General features: G+C 37.3%; 1 protein-coding gene across 1 annotated transcript; it reads right to left on the reverse strand.

The window, feature by feature from the left end:
- Positions 1-8174: 8174 nt before the first annotated feature.
- Positions 8175-17949, reverse strand: LOC140561821 (NACHT, LRR and PYD domains-containing protein 3-like). Its single transcript, XM_072687058.1, has 9 exons — positions 17886-17949; positions 17359-17432; positions 17177-17281; positions 15068-17017; positions 14018-14191; positions 13617-13790; positions 11199-11372; positions 10443-10489; positions 8175-10352 (listed from the first exon to the last, which is right to left on the reverse strand). The coding sequence occupies exons 2-9, from the start codon at positions 17406-17408 to the stop codon at positions 9784-9786; spliced, it is 3243 nt and encodes a 1080-aa protein (XP_072543159.1). The 5' UTR covers positions 17409-17432; positions 17886-17949; the 3' UTR covers positions 8175-9783.
- Positions 17950-22536: the final 4587 nt, after the last annotated feature.

Below are 22536 nucleotides of genomic sequence, written 5' to 3' on the forward strand. Positions count from 1 at the left end.
GGTCACGGCAAAAGCTCAACACTGGCCCTGTGCTGAACTCCAGCTTTCAGTGCAGCAGCCCTGCTACCACTAAACCACTTTAATGGCCAAAGGCCCGTCGGCGGGGCGAGAGTTTTATTACACACTTCAATTACCAAGAAATTTCCCCCCAGTCTGTGCAGATGTCCCTGTAGTTACTGAATAATATGCCTTAGTGTGTAAAAGGCCTTGGAGTGTTAAGGGGTTAATCTACTAGTTAATTTGCCCTGTTTAAAGTTCAAAGTTTTATTAGTCACATACTGTCACATGTGGGAGGCAGGCAGGGAAAAGGAAGAGGAGGACATAAGTGCAGGGTAACATATTTAATATAGTCAAACACAAAAGCAGGAAACAGACAGACTGAACTAAACCAAAACAAGCAAGTGATACTAAACTGACTAGAGACCAAATATGAAGGCAGTGAGAACCGTGAAAGACTCACTCACAAACACAACAACCAACAAGAACCACAGATAACAAAGGTACCACATATACTCACAAGGAACAAACTGAGTAAAGGAACACCTGAGAAGAGTTAACAAAGGGGCAGGGCTACAGTGGAGAACACCTGGAGACAACAAGGCGGGAGCCAGGACAGGAAGGGAAAACACAAGGGCAAGAGGAAGATCCCTGTTACAGAAGAATTTTTGCTTATCTATACTTTACTGTAATTATTTTTCAGCTGGCTTTTTACATCTAATCCTTACATTTTCACACAATTATCTGACCTTTCTACTCCTTACATTTTAAAAACAGCCCGTTACTCCTATTTCATTCTGTATTGTCATCATTCAAAAAAAAGAAAGAAAAAAACCTATCCAGATAAATCGCACCATCCGGAAAGTGTGTCTAGTATGAAGACTGTGTCCGTGGCAGAGACTCAAGAGAGCTGCAGTGAAACGTCCCGACTGAGCCCCACATTCACATTCCAATAAAGCTTATTGATCACACGCCTCTGAAGTCTGACTTTCTGCAGCTTTACAGAACTTCTAGACAACGACTCCTCATATTTTCCTCCATGAAGCTCATGTTGATGCTCAGTAGAGCACAGAGACGCTCCTTTAATAGAGCTGATATTACTGAAATGCTTCATTTTCAATGGGCAGATCTGCAGCTGAAACAGGAGCCTAGTGCAGCCCAACATTTTTAACATCAACATTTTAATAGATCATTTTCCTCATTATGACTTTTAGAGAAATGGGGTTTTTGGGGGGGGGGGTAGTGCACTATAGACCCCTGTGGTGCGGCCTAAGCTTTCGGCCTTTGTTTTCCTTCCATTACTTTTACTTTTCTACTTGAAGTCGTTCTGAAACCAGTACTTTTACACTTTTACTGGAGTAAAAAGCTTCAGCTGATACTTCAGCTTCTATAGAAGTCTTTTAAAACCTAGTATCTCCACTCACTTCTACCTGAGTGATGAATGTCAATACTTTTCACACTTTTGCATAAGACCAAAAAACCCTGGTGCCAGGAAAGGGGAGGGGCCAAAAAAACTAAGAATGACTAGTGGACTGGAGCACAGACAGAAGAGATATGTATGTCCCCAGTGTCCTTTTTGTCCAGACAGAAACAGTACCAAAACACAGACGAACTAAAGCTCTGGTGCCGCGAACAGAAGCTGATAACCTCTGCAACAGAACTCCTAATTAAAATACAGCCCCGACTGTTTACACAAAAATTACGAAGCCCCCTGAAAGGACGTGAGGAAAATAATTATATAATGAGTAATAAAAAGTCCTGCTTGCAAGAATACTTCTACTTACCTAATTAGTTCATTTCAGAAAAAAACTTAAGCGCTTTACCCTCTCTGGCCTGCAGATGGCACCAATACTCCACTGTCCTTTGTTCAGAAGTGCCAAAAAAAAGTTGATTCTGTGATTTTCACTGTTCTAATCATAATTAGAAAAGTAAAAAACTTTCTCAACACCTTCTGCTTTCACCTCGAGGTATTGAATAAAATGCACATTTATTTTGTTTGATTAATGATTTATGTTTTGCTTACCATATTGTATTGCTGATTCTGTATCTTATTTGCACCATCACACCTTAACACTTACACATTAATATGTTTGTAAATATACTCTCATAGAAAGCTAATCTGATTACTTCTTAGATCTCCTAAAGGTTAAAATCTTTAAAGCTTTAAAGCTATATATTTTTGAATTAATATAGTAAACAACATCAAACGTATCTGTAGAATTTATAGAATAGAATTCTATAGAATCTGTAGAACATATTTCATGAAAATATTGTAACAACAGCAAAATTGTATGTATTGTATTTTTAAACATCATTTTTAAAACTTATTACAATAAAAAGCTAAACAAATACATTACTTTTTTTCTTAATGCATCATTTAATACATTTTACTACTGTGTAGGGCCTGCAATTATACACCCACATGCACTACAGACTTTCTCATTGTTGTAGCTTATTACAGTGTGTCCAGCAGGTTTTAATAAATTACCTGATTTAGTATTAAAGTGGCTTCAGAGTGAGACTCAAACTGGTGAGTGAGTACAGGTGTGGAGGGAAAACCTGAGCTTGATGCTGAATTCCCCTCATGTTGACTAATATAGAAAACATACTAAGGTCCTACATCTTATTGAAGAAAGACATCAAAGATTGAGCTGTGGAGCAGTGGAGGTGTGCTCTCTGGAATGATGGTGGAGCTCCATCCAATACTTTTGGGAGTTGGGGATGGGGGGGGGGGGGCATGATCATCTAACATCCTGATCACTGTATACAATCAAATCCTTACAGAAATACTCCTCCAGAATCTAGAAATTCTTCTTCTCTGGACAGTAGAGACAGTTACTCCAACAGAAGCAGGAGAAACTATTTTAATGCCCTTGATTTCAGAAGAAATGAGCAAATGAGTGAATGAGCAGTGTCCCAATAATTTAAGAAACATAAGAAACATAAGAAACAACATACACACACAGATCACCTCTCAACAGAATCTTTATCACAGGCAGAGAGCTGCAGAAACACTGAGCTCAGTAATACTCAGTCCTCTGGTTAACCTCACAGTTTAGTTCTGCAGCATTCAGCATTCAGCATTCACACGCTGAGTTTCCTTTTCTGAGAAATTTAGCATTAAATAATGAACCCACCCTGTGTGTTTTGTTGGGAGGTGAGAGAAAGAGCACCCAAACCTACATGGACTCAAGAATAACACACCCAACTCAGAGACCGAGACCCCAGCGAGGATCAACCCGACAACCCCAGGACCCTGGAGCTGCTGTCCAGCCCATCCCAGCCAATCACCAATTGCTATATAAATGTTATATACATAATGTTAATGTTATTAATAACAACATTTCTTGGTATAGACTGCATGTACATCACAGTTTCATTCAGTTTCTTATTTACTGGCATATCTTTTATTCTATACACATTTCTTCCAAATTCTAAATAAAAATATTATTTAGAGCATTTATTTGCAGAAATGTCAAATGCTTGGAATAACAAAAAAGATTCAGTGTTTTCTGACCTCAAATAATGCACAGAAATCAAGTTAATATTCATACAAAAATTAAACAACACAACACTTATGTTTGAACTCAAGTAGCTCAGATTAGTTTGATGAAATGGCTGATATGCCCAAATGCATCTAGTAAAACTTATGCAAAAGTTTGAGCATGGTTAGACTCTGGGTATATTTGATGTTGTAGGTGTAAGAAAGTAAAAAAAGTATATATTTTTTACAACTATTTATTTACAATCTGTACAAATTGCGTCTAAAATCTGCAGAAGAGCCAGTTCTTTGTCACATAATTAAAATCCCTCATTTATTCATAGATAATGAACAACATTTAAGAATTAGTTTACTATGGCATCAGTTACCACAAGAAGCAACAACAAGCTGAAACAATCAGAGAGCAGAATGCAGATACAGCTGCAGACTGAACCCATCCTTGGGTTCTGAAATGTCAAATTCAGGCTTAACTGTATAAGTACAGATTTCTGATGACAGATATTTTTGTTTACTTTTTAAACTTATTACTCTTTATTCTATTTATTGTTTAGTGTATTTTTCTCTCTCAGTGTAATGCTTGTTAAAAATCATACAAGTCATAGATTCTGATTCTGATTCAGATTTTGAACAAAGACCTTAATAAACCCATAATTTTGTCAAGTCAAGAGGCTTTTATCGTCATTCTGAGTACAGGTACACAGCGAAATGGCGTTCCTCCAGGACTGTGGAGAAGCATAGAACAAACACAATACAGTACAGATACATAAATGTTCAAACATGGAACCAGAACAATAAACACCATAAATACAGACATTAGATGCAGTAATCATACAGGACAGTGCAGTGCAGACACAGCGCTCAGGACTGAATGTGTGTGGTGGGGGATAAGGTGCAGAGTTATGCAACGTGCTACAACATTTAGCCATACACAGCGTATACATACGAGAACATAGCAGTTACTAAGGTAGAGAACAGTTCTTATGTTCCTTATTATAAAGTCATAATACTCAGTCAGAATCATCTCTACATTCTCCTGAATCAGACCGGTTATTGATAACATTGGTTATTTCAGTTTTTCACTTTTAAGAAGGTGTTTTCCTTCTCCTGTAATGTTGCTGTTTTGGAGATATGAGATTTTTGTGTGACAGCAAAGATATCCTCATTTGTACATTTAAAAGAGAACACATTTAATATAATCTATCTGAATTTATAGAACATTTTGTATGATACTATCCTTATCCTATCCTTCTACTTTCAACACTGTTTATACTGCTAATGCTTCTACACACTCCTCTACCGTCACTTTATGAACTATTCTTATCAACACTTTCTGCTGGTGTTGTTTACAGTCTGCTGCTTTTACACTTTATTACTTTTAACATATTCTACATGCTTTCCTCACAACTAGGGAATACTAATTTCTCTGCACTACCATTGGTGGCATTGGTATTATTGTGCTTATTTGGTTTATTTCTGTACAGTTATTATATTTAGTATCATTCTATATATTCATACATTTAGATTTGTATATTTAGTATATTTATTACTGTATCTGTATTATTTAAGTTATGTTATGTTCTGATCTGTTGTGTAAATCACAATGACTTGTTTTCGTATGGATCTTGTCCAAAGGCATGAAAAATGATCCCCTAAACAGAATATTTAAAACAGAGAGCTGCAGAAACACTGAGCTCAGTAATGCTTCACATTTAGAGATTGGGTATAATGGGAGCATTACTCTCTCTCTCTGTCTCTCTCTCTCTCTCTCTCTCTCTCTCTCTCTCTCACACACACACACACACACACACACATAGACTTTAAACATTTTAGTTTAAAGGAAAATTATTTTTTTGTATTATATATATATATATATATATATATATATATATATATATATATATATATATATTTCCCACTGTGTGAAAATGTGATAATATATTGTTCACACTTTAATTTGTGTTACTATACAAATATATAGAAATAACAAGTAAGGTTAGCACATTTAGCACAGTTTCTAGCTGTGTAGTGTAATACACATTTAGCTAGCTGCCTGTTCTGTGTTGTTCTTGTGTTTTGTTTCTGAGCTGTGTTTAAACCTATGATCATATGTTACCACCCCATAGATTTTGTTAATGTTTAATGTAAAACCAATAAAAATACATACACTGATGGACACATGGAAAATATTTAATGCTACATGAGCTTCTTCCTCTTGTTTCAGCAGAGTTTGTTTCAGTTTTAGCCAATAAACAAGTGAAACAGGGAGAGTGAATCATTCTCCACTGTGAGACAAACATTGAAAAATTAACGGCCACCTGGGAGGTACAAACACCTTCACTGTTTGTTATGTCATAAGAACCTGCTCTTGTAGTATGCTCGCCTGCCCAGAATTAGCCCCGCCCACCATTTAAAAAAATATATATTTAGGAAAATAGGGGTGGGAAGTTACAATGATGTTACATCTATCATTAAAACACTAGAAATACTTTTATTTTTACACTTTTCCTAGAGTAAAATATTTAAGCCATAATTTAGAGTAACAGAGAACTTGTACTTTTACTAAGAAAGGAAATTTGTGTATTTCTTCTAGCTTGAATATATGCAACTTATGTTTTAATAAAAAATTTGAAAATGGAAATAATGGAAAATTCCATCTAGACCTCCTATAAACATGTCATGCACAGCGGCCTGTTATTACTCATTTTCTACATTTTGTTTCTGAACTGAATGAATGGAGAAAAATACTGTGGAAGTAAGTAAACAGTGTTTTTTAATAACATTTCATGTGACCAAGACTAAAGCAACAGCAGACATTGGGTACACTGGGTACAGTGGACTGTATACTGTTTTTCATTTGTCTTTCTTTTCCCAGACAAGATCTATTGATCAGAGCCCTGAAAGACCTTAAAATCAGTAACAACTCAGTGAAGGAACTTCACTTCCTTCTGCTTGGACCAATTGGATCTGGGAAATCCACCATCATCAAAACCATCTTCGAAAATCGCCAATTCATCAACTGTCTGGCAGCTGCAGAAGTTGGATACAGCTTTAGTGAATATGTGAGCACACGCTAAAGTTAATAGAAGCCTAGGTGTCCCTTAGAGTAGGTCCTGTATATGTAACCTGTTCTATGTCCCGTATATTATTACTAATATTGTTTTTATTTTTGTTATTCAAAGTACAGAAAATTCACCATTGGGAAGGAGCAGTTTGTGCTACCTCTAGCCTTCTATGATGTCATGGGCCTGGAAGATGAAGAGTTAAAAGGTGTGCACTGATGACATCATCAAGGCTTTACAAGGCCACATACCAAATGACTACCAAGTACGTTACACACAAACAAACGCACACACACACTGAAACTGTATGTTCTGTTTATTAAAAAGTAATGATTAAATAGTAGCACTATAAGCAACAATTAAGTTATGTAACACCTGCTAATCTGATCTTCCCTGTGTATCTTCACACCCACCTCCATGTCTTACTGTATTTTCTGTAATGTTTAGTTTCAGCCTGTGTGTTCAATCTCCAAAGACAACAAGTACTACATCAGCAGTCCCAGCCTGAACAATAACATCCACTGTTTAGTGAATGTTGTTCCAGCAGATAGAGTCAGCTTGATTAATTACAAAGTGAATTAGGTGGGTATATCTTTTGTGTGATTTCACATCTGTATTTAGAACATCCATAGCTATCGGAATTTAGGTTTCTATGGTTTATGTATAAGTGCAAACTATTACAAACATATAAACCAGCTTACCAACAGTGAAAAAGTCAATATTAATAAGGTATGCTTGCAAGTTATATATTTTTTTATGTTTACATTTAAAACATGTAGCAGATACAACTGTATAGGCTAGAACCCAGAAAATATAATGGAGATGGATCTACAGTCGGCATTTAAAGACAGCAAGTGACTCTGCCATTTAGATACCCAAGGGAAGTTTTTTGAACCACTTTGGAGCAAGGACAGAGAAAAGTCATGTTGTCATGTGATTACTGCCATCTACTTGAGTAATCATAGTAAGCTGGCTTTGACTGGTCAGAAAGTTGGCCCTGATTGCATCATGTTCAGTCCTTAATAAGGAGAAGGTTGGCCCTGATTGATCTACGTACTGGTTACCATCTGAAGTACTGAACTTATCCTCCAGTGGAATTGGATTATAAGTTAGATGTACTTCAGGCAAAAAGTGACCCGCCATCATAGGACAATACGTTGTTATAACAAACTCAGTGTAAGGTTTGCTTGCTAAACCACAAAACCTGCTTTGTCTGACAGACCTGAGAAGAGATGTAGATAATGTCATAATAATATGATTTGTAAAAAGAAAGAAATGATTTTTTACACTTCCGTGTGATATAAAATGAATCCCAGTCATTAGTCAGAACATCCATGTGTCACCATAGTGTTAACATTGTGATGTCATCATTCAAAAATTTTAGCTTATTGCCTTAAAAAGAAACCTTAAAACAAAGTTCTCAAAAACTTCCATAAGTGTGAATGAGTCACTGTAGACTCTGTAGTCACTGTACACTGAGCTCTGTCCTCATCAAGCTGTCTCATGTGAAGGTGATTGGAGAGGCCTGTGCAACCTGGCCGTGGTGTATAAACAGTAAGGATGATGTGTGTGAAGGTCAGGGCTGGCGTGAGGACTCAAATCAAACAGAGGACAAATTTCTAAATCAAATCAAATTGTATTTTATATGACAGTCAGTAACACTCTTTGCACAGGCTTACCGTTTTAATTCAGAGAGCGAGAGTAATAAAAAAAAAGCTGATGGTCTGTTTAAGTAAAACAATAAAAAGGCATATACTTCACAGTATGCAAATTTCCACATAAGTAGGGTAAGAATATTAACATAAATATCAATTAGACGATGTGTAGAGCTTAGAGGTGGACGTAAACACAGGCTTTATTTAAAGACAAAACTAAAAAAAACAAACAAAACAAAGACATACAAACTAGGAACACTGAAACAAAGCACACACACACACACACACACACACACACACACACACACACACACACACACACACACACACACACACACAATGAGGAACACCTGCGACTAACAAGGGCGTGACTACAGAGAACGGGCTAAGAGGGACAAGACACAAACAGAGCCGTATGCTGGAGAGCACATGGTTACACAAACCAGAGACATGACAGTCCAGGGGCAGGCATGACAGTGGGGTGTTTAAGTAACTGAGTAAACTGAAAATTGTTCAAAATGAATAAAGTCTTTAAGCAACTGTTATGTTATGTAAAATGGACATTACTTTATGAAAGTACATATTTCTACATTGCATTTGTTTATATTCAAAGACAATTCACTTCTAGTTGAAGCCAAATAAATTACAATACATTTCTGTACCAAATACAATTGCATATTACATTGAGGTAACAGGTTCTGGTTATGTTGACTTGATGCCTTTTGAATGAAAAGAAGTGTGTGGCATAATTAAATTTATTCTAATTAAGATGTATTTATTTATTTATATGCTGGACATAGTTTGAATACTGCTGTTCAATGTAGTCACATGAGTTAAGAATGATACAAGTTAAGTGTTTGCAGATGACGTGGCAGTGGAGTTCTCTGTTGGGGGTTGTTCCACCAAGATACTAAGATTTTGAGTAATGTGAATTAAACTAGACAAGCTGTGGGTGTGTGCAAATGTGCGCCATGTGCTCATTGCTCACACAGATGTGCAAATGCACACACACACACAGCTTGTCTAGTCCCTAATTCCAGGCATGGGCTAGAGGGGTAAAAAGCCCCCCAGAATTGAACTGGATTGACGTGGGGTGGTGATCATCCAACATCCTGACCTCAATAAAACCTATCACTCAATGCAATCAATTCATCACAGCTATGCTCCTCTTGTAGATAGCCTTCTTCCCTGGACAGTAGAAACTCCAACAAGATCAGGATCAGCCCATTTAATACCCTTGATTTAGAAAGCAACAATAAATGAGCAGGTGTCCCAATACATTTGTCCATATAGTTTTTTTGTTTGGTGATATATATTGAAAGATGTGTTATAATTTCTCAGCACTGTTTAATTACCAGCACTGAGTTTATGGGTAGCTCTTGGACCTTTTTTACAGCCTATTCTTACTATCTAGGATTATTATTATTATTATTTGTGGACAAATAATAATAATAATAATAATAATAATAATAATAATAAATGTAAATGAACATGGTCAGTTAATAGCACATTCAAACAGTATCCCTGATCTAAGTTAATAACATCCAAGTTAATTATTTCTTTGTGTCTTTTATTGATCTTCAGTTTTACTTCCAGGACTATTAGATGTTAAAGACACAGAGGAGTCTGGACCAACCATAAACGCAGCGTAGAGAGGCTCAGTAAATGTGGAGTAGAATGTGTTTATGTGGATCAGAGTGTGTGTCTCAGATGAGATATTGTAGAAGGACAACGTGCCAGCCTCCCAGTCTAGATACACTCCTACTCTGCGGGAGCCGGAGGGAGGGGTAGGTATCTCGGTTTCTTTCTTATTGTGCCAAACAGTGTGTCTGGTATTGGTGCACTTCAGACTCCAAGAATGTTTATTCCACCCGAACCAACAGTCCTCACTGTCGCCTTTTCTCAAAATTCCTTCATATGTTACTGCAATATCAACCAACCTTCCACTCCACTCAGCCTCCCAGTAACAGCGTCCGGTAAGCCTCTCTCTACACAGAACCTGCTTACTAAAATCAAATCTCTGTGGATTATCCTGATACAACTGGTGGTCTTCTCTTGCACGGGTCACCTTTCTGTTTTCCTCAGACACAGAAAGAAAAGTGTGTGCTGTGTTTGGGTCCAGTGTGAGCTCACAGGCGTCTAACCACAAAAAACACAACAATTAGAAGAGATATGTCCTCCTGTGCAGGTGTGTGTCCTTATAGCATTAAACGAAAACAGTGAACTTACATTTCTTTAGTCCTGGTTGCCTTTTGATCTTTATTCCACCTGCAACTCTAAAGACAAAAATACAAAATTTTCAGTCAAATGGATTACAGGCTGAAACTAAAACACTAAGTGGTGCCATTAGGGATCATTGAAATATGGTGCTCTTAGGATCATTCAACCAATGTGCTCTATGAGGTGGGATCTGGGATCGTTTCACCAAGGTGATCTTAAAGGTTTTACTGGGGATCATTCTCTCCAAGATGTCTAGAAAGCATCAATGGCGTCATTCCACCAAAAAGCTTTCGGTAAATTCGTAGAACTTGCCTGGAACTCCTACGAAAAAAATATTTCAGGTGGTCTAGGAGGTTCTATTAGGTTCTATAAGTCATTCCACTTAGTTGCACTAATAGACCCTGTTGGGATAATTCCACCGAAATGCTTTAAAATGCACTTCTCATCAAGGCAATTTATGAGGATTTTCCAACAATGTGCATTAGGAGGCGCTATTTGGGGTCATTTCACCAGGTTGCTCTTTATTGGGCATCATATTACCAATGTGCTTTAAGAGATTCTTTTGAGGATCATTCTTCTGTGGTGCTAATGCTATTGAACTAATTAGAAAAAACATCAAACAATGAAATGATGATTGTGGTAATTATAACAGTGACACATACACAAACCTGAGTGTGCAGTGTAGATCCTTCAATAAATGATAGAGCATCTTTCTGATTTTGTGTGTATGATTGTGTGTATAGAGACAGTACATCAGCAACTCACAGTAGGTTCTCCAGTTTACAATGTGTATCATGCAGTAGATCAGTGAGAAGATTCACGCCATACTCTCCTAGGTGATTATATGTCAGATCAAGTTCTTGCAGGTGGGAGGGGTTTGATTTCAGAGCCAAAGCCAGAGAAGAACAGCCTTCATCTGTGATCATGCAACCAGACAATCTACAGAAAGGAGAATTGAGGAAACAGAGAGATGTTATAAGAACAGCACAGTACAGTACCAACAGTGAACATCAAATTGTTAAATATTTATCAACACTCCAATCATTTTCAATAAGATGTGACAAACAAGATGTAACTATAGACATCGATTTATATTTATCTATGCTTGGACTGTACCAATATGTTCACAGATTCTATACACCAGACCCAAACATGTTTTCCAGTCACATTTCTAGCAAGCAATGCAAGATTTCCTCAGATTGTGTAGTCAACAACAGCTCCAGTTGTGAGCACTGATGTGAGAGGGATTCAGCACGAGGTCATTGACAATGAGCAGATGAAGACTTATATGCTAGATATGCAATCTACTAGCTACAATCAGAGATAAAAAGTATTTATTTTGCACTTTGCAAAAGTGTGTGTTTTAAAAGTGTGAATTTCAACATTGTGGGAAAGCAATGAATCCAGGTTCTGAACAAAAGACTTCTGAACTTCTGATAATAGCCTGTTTTGGTGGCTCTAGTGAAGCTGGGAAGCTTAAAACATCAAACCTATTGGTTGGAGTGATTTGTTACAGTGTATGCAGAATTATTAGGCAAGTTGTATTTGAGAGGATTCTTTATTATTGAACAACAACTATGTTCTCAATCAACCCAAAAGACTCATAAATATCAAAGCTTAATATTTTTGGAAGTTGGAGTGGGTTTTTTTTAGCTTTGACTATCTTAGGAGGATATCTGTTTGTGCAGGTAACCATTACTGTGCAGAATTATTATTAGGCAACTTAATAACAAACATATATACCCATCTCACTTGTTTATTTTCACCAGGTAAACCAATATAACATTTAGAAATAAACATTTCTGACATTCAAAAACAAATCAGTGACCAATACAGCCACCTTTCTTTACCATGACACCCGATGACACTGTTCAGAGAGGTGTACCGTTTTCCCTCCCTGTAGATCTCACATTTCATGAGGGACCACAGGTTCTCTATGGGGTTCAGATCAGGTGAACAAGGGGGCCATGTCATAATTTTTTCTTCTTTTAGACCCTTACTGGCCAGCCATGCTGTGGAGTATTTGGATGCATGTGATGGAGCATTGTCCTGCATGAAAATCATGTTTTTCTTGAACGATACCGACTTCTTTCTGTACCACTGCTTGAAGAAGGTGTCTTCCAGAAACTGGCAGTAGGTCTGGGAGTTGAGCTTCACTCCATCCTCAACCTGAAAAGGTCCCACAAGTTCATCTTTGATGATACCAGCCCATACCAGTACCCCACCTCCACCTTGCTGGCGTCTGAGTCGGAGTGGAGCTCTCTGCCCTTTACTGATCCAGCCTCGGGCCCATCCATCTGGCCCATCGAGAGTCACTCGCATTTCATCAGTCCATAAAACCTTAGAAAAATCAGTCTTAAGATATTTCTTGGCCCAGTCTGGACGTTTTATCTTATGTTTCTTGTTTAAAGGTGGTCGTCTTTAAGCCTTCCTTACCTTGACCATGTCCCTGAGTATCGTACACCTTGTGCTTTTTGATACTCCAGTAACGTTGCAGCTCTGAAATATGGCAAAACTGGTGGCAAATGGCATCTTGGCAGCTTCACGCTTGATTTTCCTCAGTTCATGGGCAGTTATTTTGCGCCTTTTTTTCGTTTCTTGTGACCCTGTTGGCTATTTGCCATGAAACGCTTGATTGATCGGTGATCAAGCTTCAAAAGTTTGGCAATTTCAAGACTGCTGCATCCCTCTGCAAGACATCTCACAATGTTTGACTTTTCAGAGTCCGTCAAATCTCTCTTCTGACCCATTTTGCCAAAGGAAAGGAAGGTGCCTAATAATTAAGCACACCTTATATAGGGTGTTGATGTCATTAGACCACACCCCTTCTCATTACAGAGATGCACATCACCTGATTTACTTGACTGGTAGTTGGCTTTCAAGCCTATAGAGCTTGGAGTAGAACAACATGTATAAAAAGGATGATGTGATCAAAATACTCATTTGCCTAATAATTCTGCACACAGTGTATAAAGTGATTGAGAAGAACAAGGTTCTGTGTGGTAGTGCTGCCATCCAGAGTTGTGCTCTCAACACTGTGGAGAGCATTCTTTTAGGGTGCATTCCCAAAACTGCACTCTAGATCACAGATAACACCATGAGTCAATCTCTCTGTGTGGACATTATTGGACATCAGAGCTTAACAATTTAAATCTAATCTTATCTAATTTACAGAAAGTTCACCTGAGTGTCTCCAGTTTACAGTGTGAACTCCTCAGTCCAGCAGAGAGCAGCTCCACTCCTGAATCCTGCAGGTCATTGTTACTGAGGTCCAGCTCTTTCAGGGAGGAGTTTACTGATTGTAGCGCTGATCCTAGACTTTCACAACCTCTTTCTTCAAGATTACAGATAGAAAGTCTACAAAATAGGTAAATAAATGATCTTACCTATTAATTATAAGTATGCATTTTTTCTTTAGACAATTCGTCTGCACATACAAAGTAATATAGTTATTTTAGACAAATGTAAATATGTACTTTTTATCAAATTAGTATATATATTAGCAGTAAGTAAGTAAATTAGCAATTCCTTCATTCAAGGATGAATTTACAGAAAATCTAAAGTTCTGATTTACAGAAACTCACCTGAGTTTCTCCAGTTTACAGTGTGAACTCTTCAGTCCAACAGAGAGTAGCTCAACTCCTGAATCCTGCAGATCATTGTTACTGAGGTCCAGCTCTTTCAGGGAGGAGTGTGCTGACTGTAGAGCTGAGCAGAGAGTTTCACAGGAGTCCATGGAGAGGTTACAGCCAGCTAATCTGTAAAGGATGAGTACAGTAACACACACAAGTCAAATGCATTTGTAAGAGTTATTTGAACCTTTCAGAATGTTTTGCTTATGGGTTACACACAGGTCACTCACGCTAGTCCACTATTTAAGGGCATTGCAGAAATTGTGTCTGTAATATTATCAAACTGTCCAACAGAGATAATGGTAATGTGCCCAGTACATTAGTTAAATTAGCTAAAGTATCTAAGCCAGAGTTAACATATTATGAGAGTTGTAAAGCCACCAGATTATTTAAAGGACTTTGCTAGATAACCCTTTTAGTTTTCAAATAAGTTGAGTAAGATTTCTGGTAGTAATTAGTTTTAACTTCCACAAAGGGCTGCCATTTCTGCTAATTAATCTACCTAACAAATATCCAAACAGTTGATTTCATACTGATTAGCCACTAGAGGGACTGTAATAAAAGATTAAGGGCAAGCACAGATAAGGTTATTTCATATTTAAATGGAAAGTAGTGTTATGGTGTTTAGGCTTTTTCATGCCTGGTCCAGTAGGGGGCAGTAGTAGTTTAGAAGTACAGGACAAAACCACTACCTAGTAAGAAAAAATCTGTAAATGACAGCCTGGGTAAACTAAGTTTTAGTAATTATCTACCTTACATCTGTTACGCTCCACACCTTCAAACTACACTTCTGTGTTGATTGGTGTTTATTTGTTAAGTTTATGTTTTGTGGCTTATTTCTGGATTTCTGTAAAGATGCTTTGCAGTTGTAAAAAAAAAAACTTAATGAATTTGACTTCAGTTGACTTGATATTTATACTATTGATATACAGTATGTTTAGTGACCCAGACTGAAACAGATCATAGATTAGATAAAAACAACATGGAATAAATAACACTCACAAAGCCTTTCTGCAGATAGTCACTGCTGGGATTAATGTCCTATAACCCTCCTCTGAAGAGTTGTATTTCTTTAGGTCCAGTTCATCCAGAACTTCATCTGAGATCAGAAGCATGCAGGTAAGTGCTGAGCAGAGTCCAGGAGAGAACTTCTTTCCAGAAGGTTTCTCTGATTTTAGATACTCCTGAAGCTCTCTGGAGAGAGAATGGTCCTTCAGTTCAGACAGACAGAGGAACAGATTGGTGGATCTCTCAGAAAATAGGGGTCTGTTAGTTGACATGTGGTATTCATGCCCTTTGATCACATTTTTAATATACTCTGTGGTTTTTTTTGAGCTGGTCTGTATGTGGTTCAGTAGACCCTGTAGGAGTTTCTGATTTGACTCCAAAGAGATGCCCAGCAGGAAACGGAGGAAAAGATCAAGGTGTCCATTTCGACTCTTTAAGGCTTTATTGATCGCCCCTTTTAGCAAATCATCCAGTGGAACATTCTCAGACCACACTCTGTATCGTGGTTTAAAACACTGCAGTTCCTCCATGTTCTTGATCTCATAACAGTGAAACACATAAACAGCAGCCAGGAACTCCTGAAAGCTCAGATGAACAAAGCAGTAGACCTTCCTCTGGTAAAGCACACATTCCTCTCTAAAGATCTCCGTGAAAATCCCACAATTCAAAGCCTCAGTGATATCAATACCGCTCTCTCTCAGGTCCTCTTCATAGAACATCACATTGCCCTTCATCAGCTGTTTGAAAGCCAGTTTAGCCAGTTTCAGGAGCATTGTTCTGTTGGATTCCAGCAGTTTCTGTGGGTCTCTCTCCTCTTTCTCCTCATACTTCTCCTTCTTCATGCTGGTCTGAGTAATCAGGAAGTGGGAGTACATCTCAGTCAGGGTTTTAGGGATCTCTGAGTGATGATGTTTGATGATTCTCTGAAGCACAGTGGCTGAGATCCAGCAGAAGACGGGAATGTGGCACATGATGTGGAGGCTCCTCGCTGTCTTAATGTGGGAGATGATCTTCTGGGCTTGGTCTTGGTCACTGATCCTCTTCCTGAAGTACTCCTCCTTCTGTGGGTCGGTGAATCCCTGGATTTCTGTCACACGGTTGATGAACTGAGGAGGGATCTGATTGGCTGCTGCTGGTCGGGAGGTTATCCAGATTAGAGCCGAGGGAAGCAGATCTCCTTTGATGAGGTTGGTCATCAACACGCGCACTGACGATTTCATTTTAATATCAGACACTTTCTTACTCTGTAAAAAGTTCAGTGAAATTCTGCTTTCATCCAGACCATCAAATATGAACACAGCTTTACACACATCATAGATCTTTGGCTCCAGATCTTTGAGCTCAGGATGGAAGACACACAGAAGTTGATGAAGACTGTACTGATCATCTTTAATCAAGTTCAGCTCCCGGAACGGAAGAACAAACATCAACTCTACATCCTGATTGGCTTTTCCTTCAGCCCAGTCCAGAATGAACTTCTGCACAGAGACAGTTTTTCCAATCCCAGCAATGCCTTTAGTCAGCACTGTTCTGAGATCTGGTGCTTTTGACATTTTATTGTCCTTTCTTATTTGGGTTGTAACCAGCACATGTGTAACAATTTCTGCTTTTGTTTCTATTTTAGGACCTTGTAGAGGCATAAATATATCTAGGCTATTGATTGGTATGCCTTCTAGTTGATTCCTGGATGATTTCTCCATCTGTAAAACCTCATGTTCTTCATTCATCCCTTCACTCTCTCCTTCAATGATGTAGAGTTGAGTGTAAATCCTGTTCAGGAGGGTTTTATTCTCATGTGTTTTGAGTCCCTCAAATAAGCTCTCGTACTTGTTCTTCATGCTGGTTTTGTGTCTCTCTATGACTTTGTGTAGGACATCATCCACTGGTTGATTAGAATCCTCTTCCAGTATATATGTTTGCATGGCTGTGTCTGTGGAGACCTTTCTGATAAGGATCAAACACAGTAACACAAACATCAGTATGTATAAGTATAAGTGTGGCAGTCACTTCAAGCTTTATAGTATGATCTACAACATAGTAGACAATGAGAGATCTGAAGTGCTTAAATCCTAGAAGTCTTGTTTTCTGGTGAGAGTGATTTACCCAGAGTCAGGAGTTCCTCCACTGCTGGAGTAGTCAGACTCTTCTGTGGACTGGTACCTCTTTGTGGACCCAGAACTGGGTGCTGGAGATCTGGCACGCTTTCTCCTAAGAAAATTATTACTTTACCTAAAGCTAAATAACATTTCTTTGATGGCATACTGTGATGATGGAAAGTTACTTACTTTGGTTCAGAGGTTCCTCCTCCATTGTTGGAGATATGAAGCTCCATCATAGAGAAAGACAGTTAGACTGCTTTCTATGAATATTTCACAAAAACATGGATATGATGCTTAAACACTAGGTTATTAGTTAGCTTATTGTAATGAATAATGTCTAATAAATAAAACAATGTTTTTCATGATGTTTATGATGTTATTACATTTATACTTAGATCCGATCATCAAGTCTACACATGATGATTAGATCCCAGCACACAATTTGAGTTTATATACACATCATTGTTCACTAAATGATATACATACATGACATTTGATAAATGTGTAGATTTATAAGTCAATATATAATCTTCTTCAACTATATATGTGTACCCCTGTGAGACTCCCTGAAGTCAATAAAGCACATTCTGAAAAACATTGTTTTATTTATTAGACATTCTTCATTACAGTAAGCTAACTAATAAATACTGCCAAAAAATGTAACACAGAAACACACACGTATTTCATATTCTTTCTTTCAGTTATAAACTTACTGTGAGAAATGCTGGTCAGATCTAAGCTTCTCTCATTGCGGTGTATCTTCTGGTTATACTTTCTGTTATGTCTCAATAAATGACATAAAACATGCTGACATGCAGTTTTTCTGGGAAGGTGGAGATTTCCTTTTTGAGTCTCTTAACGGAGAGCACATAATCACATTAATCGCACACAGTCTTAATTAACCAGCCCACAGGAACAATTGTAAACACTAATTGTTATATATTATTGATAATATAAAATATATAATAACTCATTTGAATGTGTTACCCTGGACACAAACACATAAACATAAAAAAATACTTACTCTACATTTTCCCAACAGTTATACTCACAATTTTATCGATTACATTTTTGTGAATCTGCAGCTTACAGTCATGTGTGATCATGAGACTGCAAGAGTATGCTTGGCTCCCTCAAAATGATCTTGAACCATGTCAGACTACTGGCTTACCAGGGCACTTTAATAATTTACAGTGGCAAAGTTTAGACACCTGTGGTCAAAATGTTTGTTACTGTGATGTTAAAGATAAAGTATTCTTTCTAAAATAGTGACTAAGGTTATATTGTGTACTGGGTTTAAATATAGTTTCATTTCATCGTATTAATTTCATCACACAGGGAAACACTGTGACTGATCTCATTTCCCAGCCTAAAATGCAGTCTTTTCAGTAATCAGATATCCAGAGAATACCTGTTTACATGCTTACACTGTGAGAAGAGCATCACACCAAGAGTGTCTAATTTCTCACAATTAGAAAAAAAGAAAAATAACATTATTTACAGATTACTCACAACAAAACTAATTCAACAAAACTAATTTTCAGTTAGAATTACAGTTGTTTCAAGATAAAGAATAATAACATAGATTGTTACAATACTGAGGGACTTGAACTGTCTTTAAACCACTGAATCAATCGAAATATTTTCAACCATTAAATTTTAAGCATTTCATAATATTCTGAAAATGTGTATGATGTATAATGAACAAAGAACAATCTATTTAAACAAAAACATTTTACCCGTTTAAAAACACTGACTGTGTTTCACTGTTGGTCTTTTCTCATTTCCGTGTTTTAAGTTGGAAACCCTGTTATTGTGTAATATCACTTCTTCTTTCTCCTGCATGATGGTTTCATGTTGGTGTCATTTGAGGAAATAGTCCATAACAGTGTGTTTCTCTTTTCTGTTAAAGTGTGAGAAATAATTTAGTATAAGCTGGGTGCTCTTTATTACTTAAATAAACACACTATTATTCAAAGAATCCATATCTATTTCTTCAGTGTGGAGTTAGCCTAGGCCTGAACTGAACGGAATTTCCACTGTGACACTGTTTCCACTGTGACTGTGACTGTTACCCACCACACTACACCAACCAAACAACTTTCAATAAAGTTCTTTACAGGACATGGTCAAGTCAAGTCAAATTTATTTGTATAGCGCTTTTTACAACTGTTGTCGTCACAAAGCAGCTTTACATGATTAGTAATTAGTAAAAGACAGAGACAAAAAAGAAATAACGTAAGAAGACATGAAGGATCCAAGACCCCCAGTGAGCAAGCCAACGGCGACAGTGGTGGTTGTACTGGTAGGTGTCAGCTGGTCTGATGCAGGTAGAGGGGACCTCAGCGGGCAATCTTCCACCATCTTCCACATGGTGTGCAACATAAAATCAAAACCCATTACAAATTACAGATATTTAGTAGTTTTAATGGCTTTCAGTAGGTTCTCTGTGACTTGGGAACAATTTGTAACGTGGAGGAACTTTCAACTCTTGAACTCTTCATTACAGCTCCATCTACTGGAAGATTAGTGCATGTTGCCTCTTTCAGACCATCTTATTGAAGTTCAGAGAGGTTGTTTAAGGTCTCAAATCTATACTAGTTGCACCATCAGCAAATGTGACATAGACACTGTCTATAGTCATACACAAAGAGTGGAGAAGAGAGGACTGTTGTCTCTCGTCTTGGTCACCCTTTAGTTGTTGGGTCAGAAGTTGAATTTGAGGAATTCTAATTGTTGTTTTTAAAATGAATGTTTATAACATGTTACTGTTAAAAAATATATCTACTATATCACTTTATTATCTTTCCTCCAAATCATTAAGTTTCTTTATAACTTAATATATATGTATTTCTATAATTCTATTTTTAAATCAATAAAAATGTGAATTTTAAAAAGATAACAGTTTTGTATTTTTGGTTGTTATCAGATTATTTACATCATACTGGTGATGAAGACCTGTGATTTTGTTGTCTAGAATCGTTACTGCAATAGCAACCATAGTTGTGGGTCTCAATAGCAAATCTTCTCTTTGTTTTGGTCTAGTTCTTTGGTTTCCCAGAAGAACAAAATTTCAAATTAAGATCTTCTAATCTCATTCAGTCCAGTTTGCTATCAGAGTCTTAAGCATTTTTCTTTAGTTTCTGAAATTCAATTCCTGAATATCAACCCTCAAATGTATCAAAATAATGTCTTTCAGGGGACTGAACACTTTTTGGTCAGCTGAAGAATTTGTAAAAAAGTAAGTATAAGATTTTTTTATTTCTTTGATAGTTCTATTCTACATATCATACCTATTTCTGCTGTCTGCCAGAGTAGAAGGAAACCTCTATTTTTCTCATCTGTCTCCAGAATGTCCAGCAGTTAAGGCCTCATCTTTTCTCTTCAGTGGAAAGCAGTGATTTTTCATTAATGCAGAGTGGAGAGCTTCTTTAAAACAAATCTTTTAGGAACAGATGAAATTCAATTGCATTTGAACTAAAATAGACCTCCTTGTGAACAGTCAGCACATGTACGCTTGGAGAACTGTATTATATGTAAAGCTTAGGGGTGGGCTGTATTGTGATTTGGGTCTGTTTTAAGCAGAATAGAGAACAGACATGTAACACAGGATCGACAAACCAGACACTTTCCTGAACGGCGGGTACTGTAAGCTTCGCAAAGACTACAACCAACTAAACACTTTAAATACAAAACTAAGAGATGTACACAGCTGAACCTGTTAGGAGAAGTTCCTGATTGGTCAGTTGAGAGCTTGTGACCGTTGAGGAAATCTGTAAAGCATCCTGGGAACTGTAGTCCAGGGGTGTCTAGTGCGCCGGGAGGCAAACCCAGGAGTGAGGCAAGACACAGTACCAGCCAATTCCAGATCCAAATGTCAAACCATCTGTGAACAATTATAAGCTTCTACGACAGGATAAAAAATATTTTTTGAGATATGCTTCAGTATATATTATTTTAGCTACTACAAGGTGAAATTTCCACTAAAGGGTGCAAGTTCTGACTCTGTGAGGTGCACAAACTTTTGTACAGTTTTTCTTCTTCTTCTTCCTCTTATTATTATTATTACTATTATTTATACATGCTATTTACTTACAAATATTTTGTTTTATGACTGGCTACAGAGGTTGTGTTTAAGACATCTCAATAAAAACAAACAAAATATGTAATTTTGCCATTATCTCTTATATAATGCTGTAGCTGTCATCAGCATGGCAAAAACACAACACTTACATGTTAATGGTATTTTCCCCTGTGTTAACATGTTTGTGGGGGAAAAGCATAGATAGCCCACAAGGAACTCCAGAGGTAATGATGGAAGATTAGTAGGAGCAATTTTCAATGTTCGAGGACATACTTAACCAATCGTATCATAACTTGCCTTGTTCTAAACACTGTGCTTGAAGCGCCCTGATGAGTACAGCATGGTCCACACTGTCAGATGCTGCGCTTAGATCTAAACCAACGAAACCAGAACGGCACATTATCAGAGTCCACAGCAAGCAACATATCACTGATCTCCTTTAAAAGGTGCAGGTTCAGTACTGAGAAGTGGCATCCAATGTGAAAGTCTGTTTAGAAACCAGTTGATTTGCTCCAGGAGTGTCTTGGATTGGTCACACTGCTGTAACATGTGATTCAAATATGTCTCAAACCTCCTCCTGAAATTGAGTGATGGAATTCGTATCTGGGTAAAAATAAATCTTTAGGGACTTTATACTTTTTAATGTGGCTAACCTAATCTGAAACTCAAGATGCATGAGGTGACCAGGTGTAAACAGGTCTTAATGCAGTGTCCACCAATACTGATCTGATCTTTGTGTTTATATAAATAATACAGTCTCACAGTTCAGAGAAGATTTGCTACTACTAATACTGAAGTAGAAACACTTTAGTTTTAGTTTCTATAATGAGGCATTCCCATTTGTTTAGTTTAGTAGATACCTCCCTTAAAATAACTGTTTTATAGTTTAATATCTGTTTAATGTCTTATAATCCATTCTGACCCACTGCAGTCAGCTCATATTCTGAGTGAATAAGCTATGGTTTAGTTTTTTATAGTGTGTGCATTAGCCTTCTACTCTCAGTTCTGGATGCACTGTTGATTGCTAGTTCTTTAGAACTAAAGAAAGAGTGTTTCAGCCAGAGTTTTATAAAACATCAGATATTATGTTTTTTATGTTTCACTGTACAATAGTTCTGTTCTTTTACTGTCCAGAGGGCACTCTGAATATAGTGGTAAAAACTAGGAATTAGAACTAGATTTGGCTTAAAAATAGCTGATATCCACTGGAAGGCACTGGGACATGTCTAAATGTCTATTGGTGTGTATAGAGGAGTGTGTGTTTCTGGGACCTTGGGAGG

The sequence above is a fragment of the Salminus brasiliensis genome, chromosome 9, assembly GCF_030463535.1.
Source record: "Salminus brasiliensis chromosome 9, fSalBra1.hap2, whole genome shotgun sequence".
Lineage (NCBI taxonomy): Eukaryota > Metazoa > Chordata > Actinopteri > Characiformes > Bryconidae > Salminus > Salminus brasiliensis.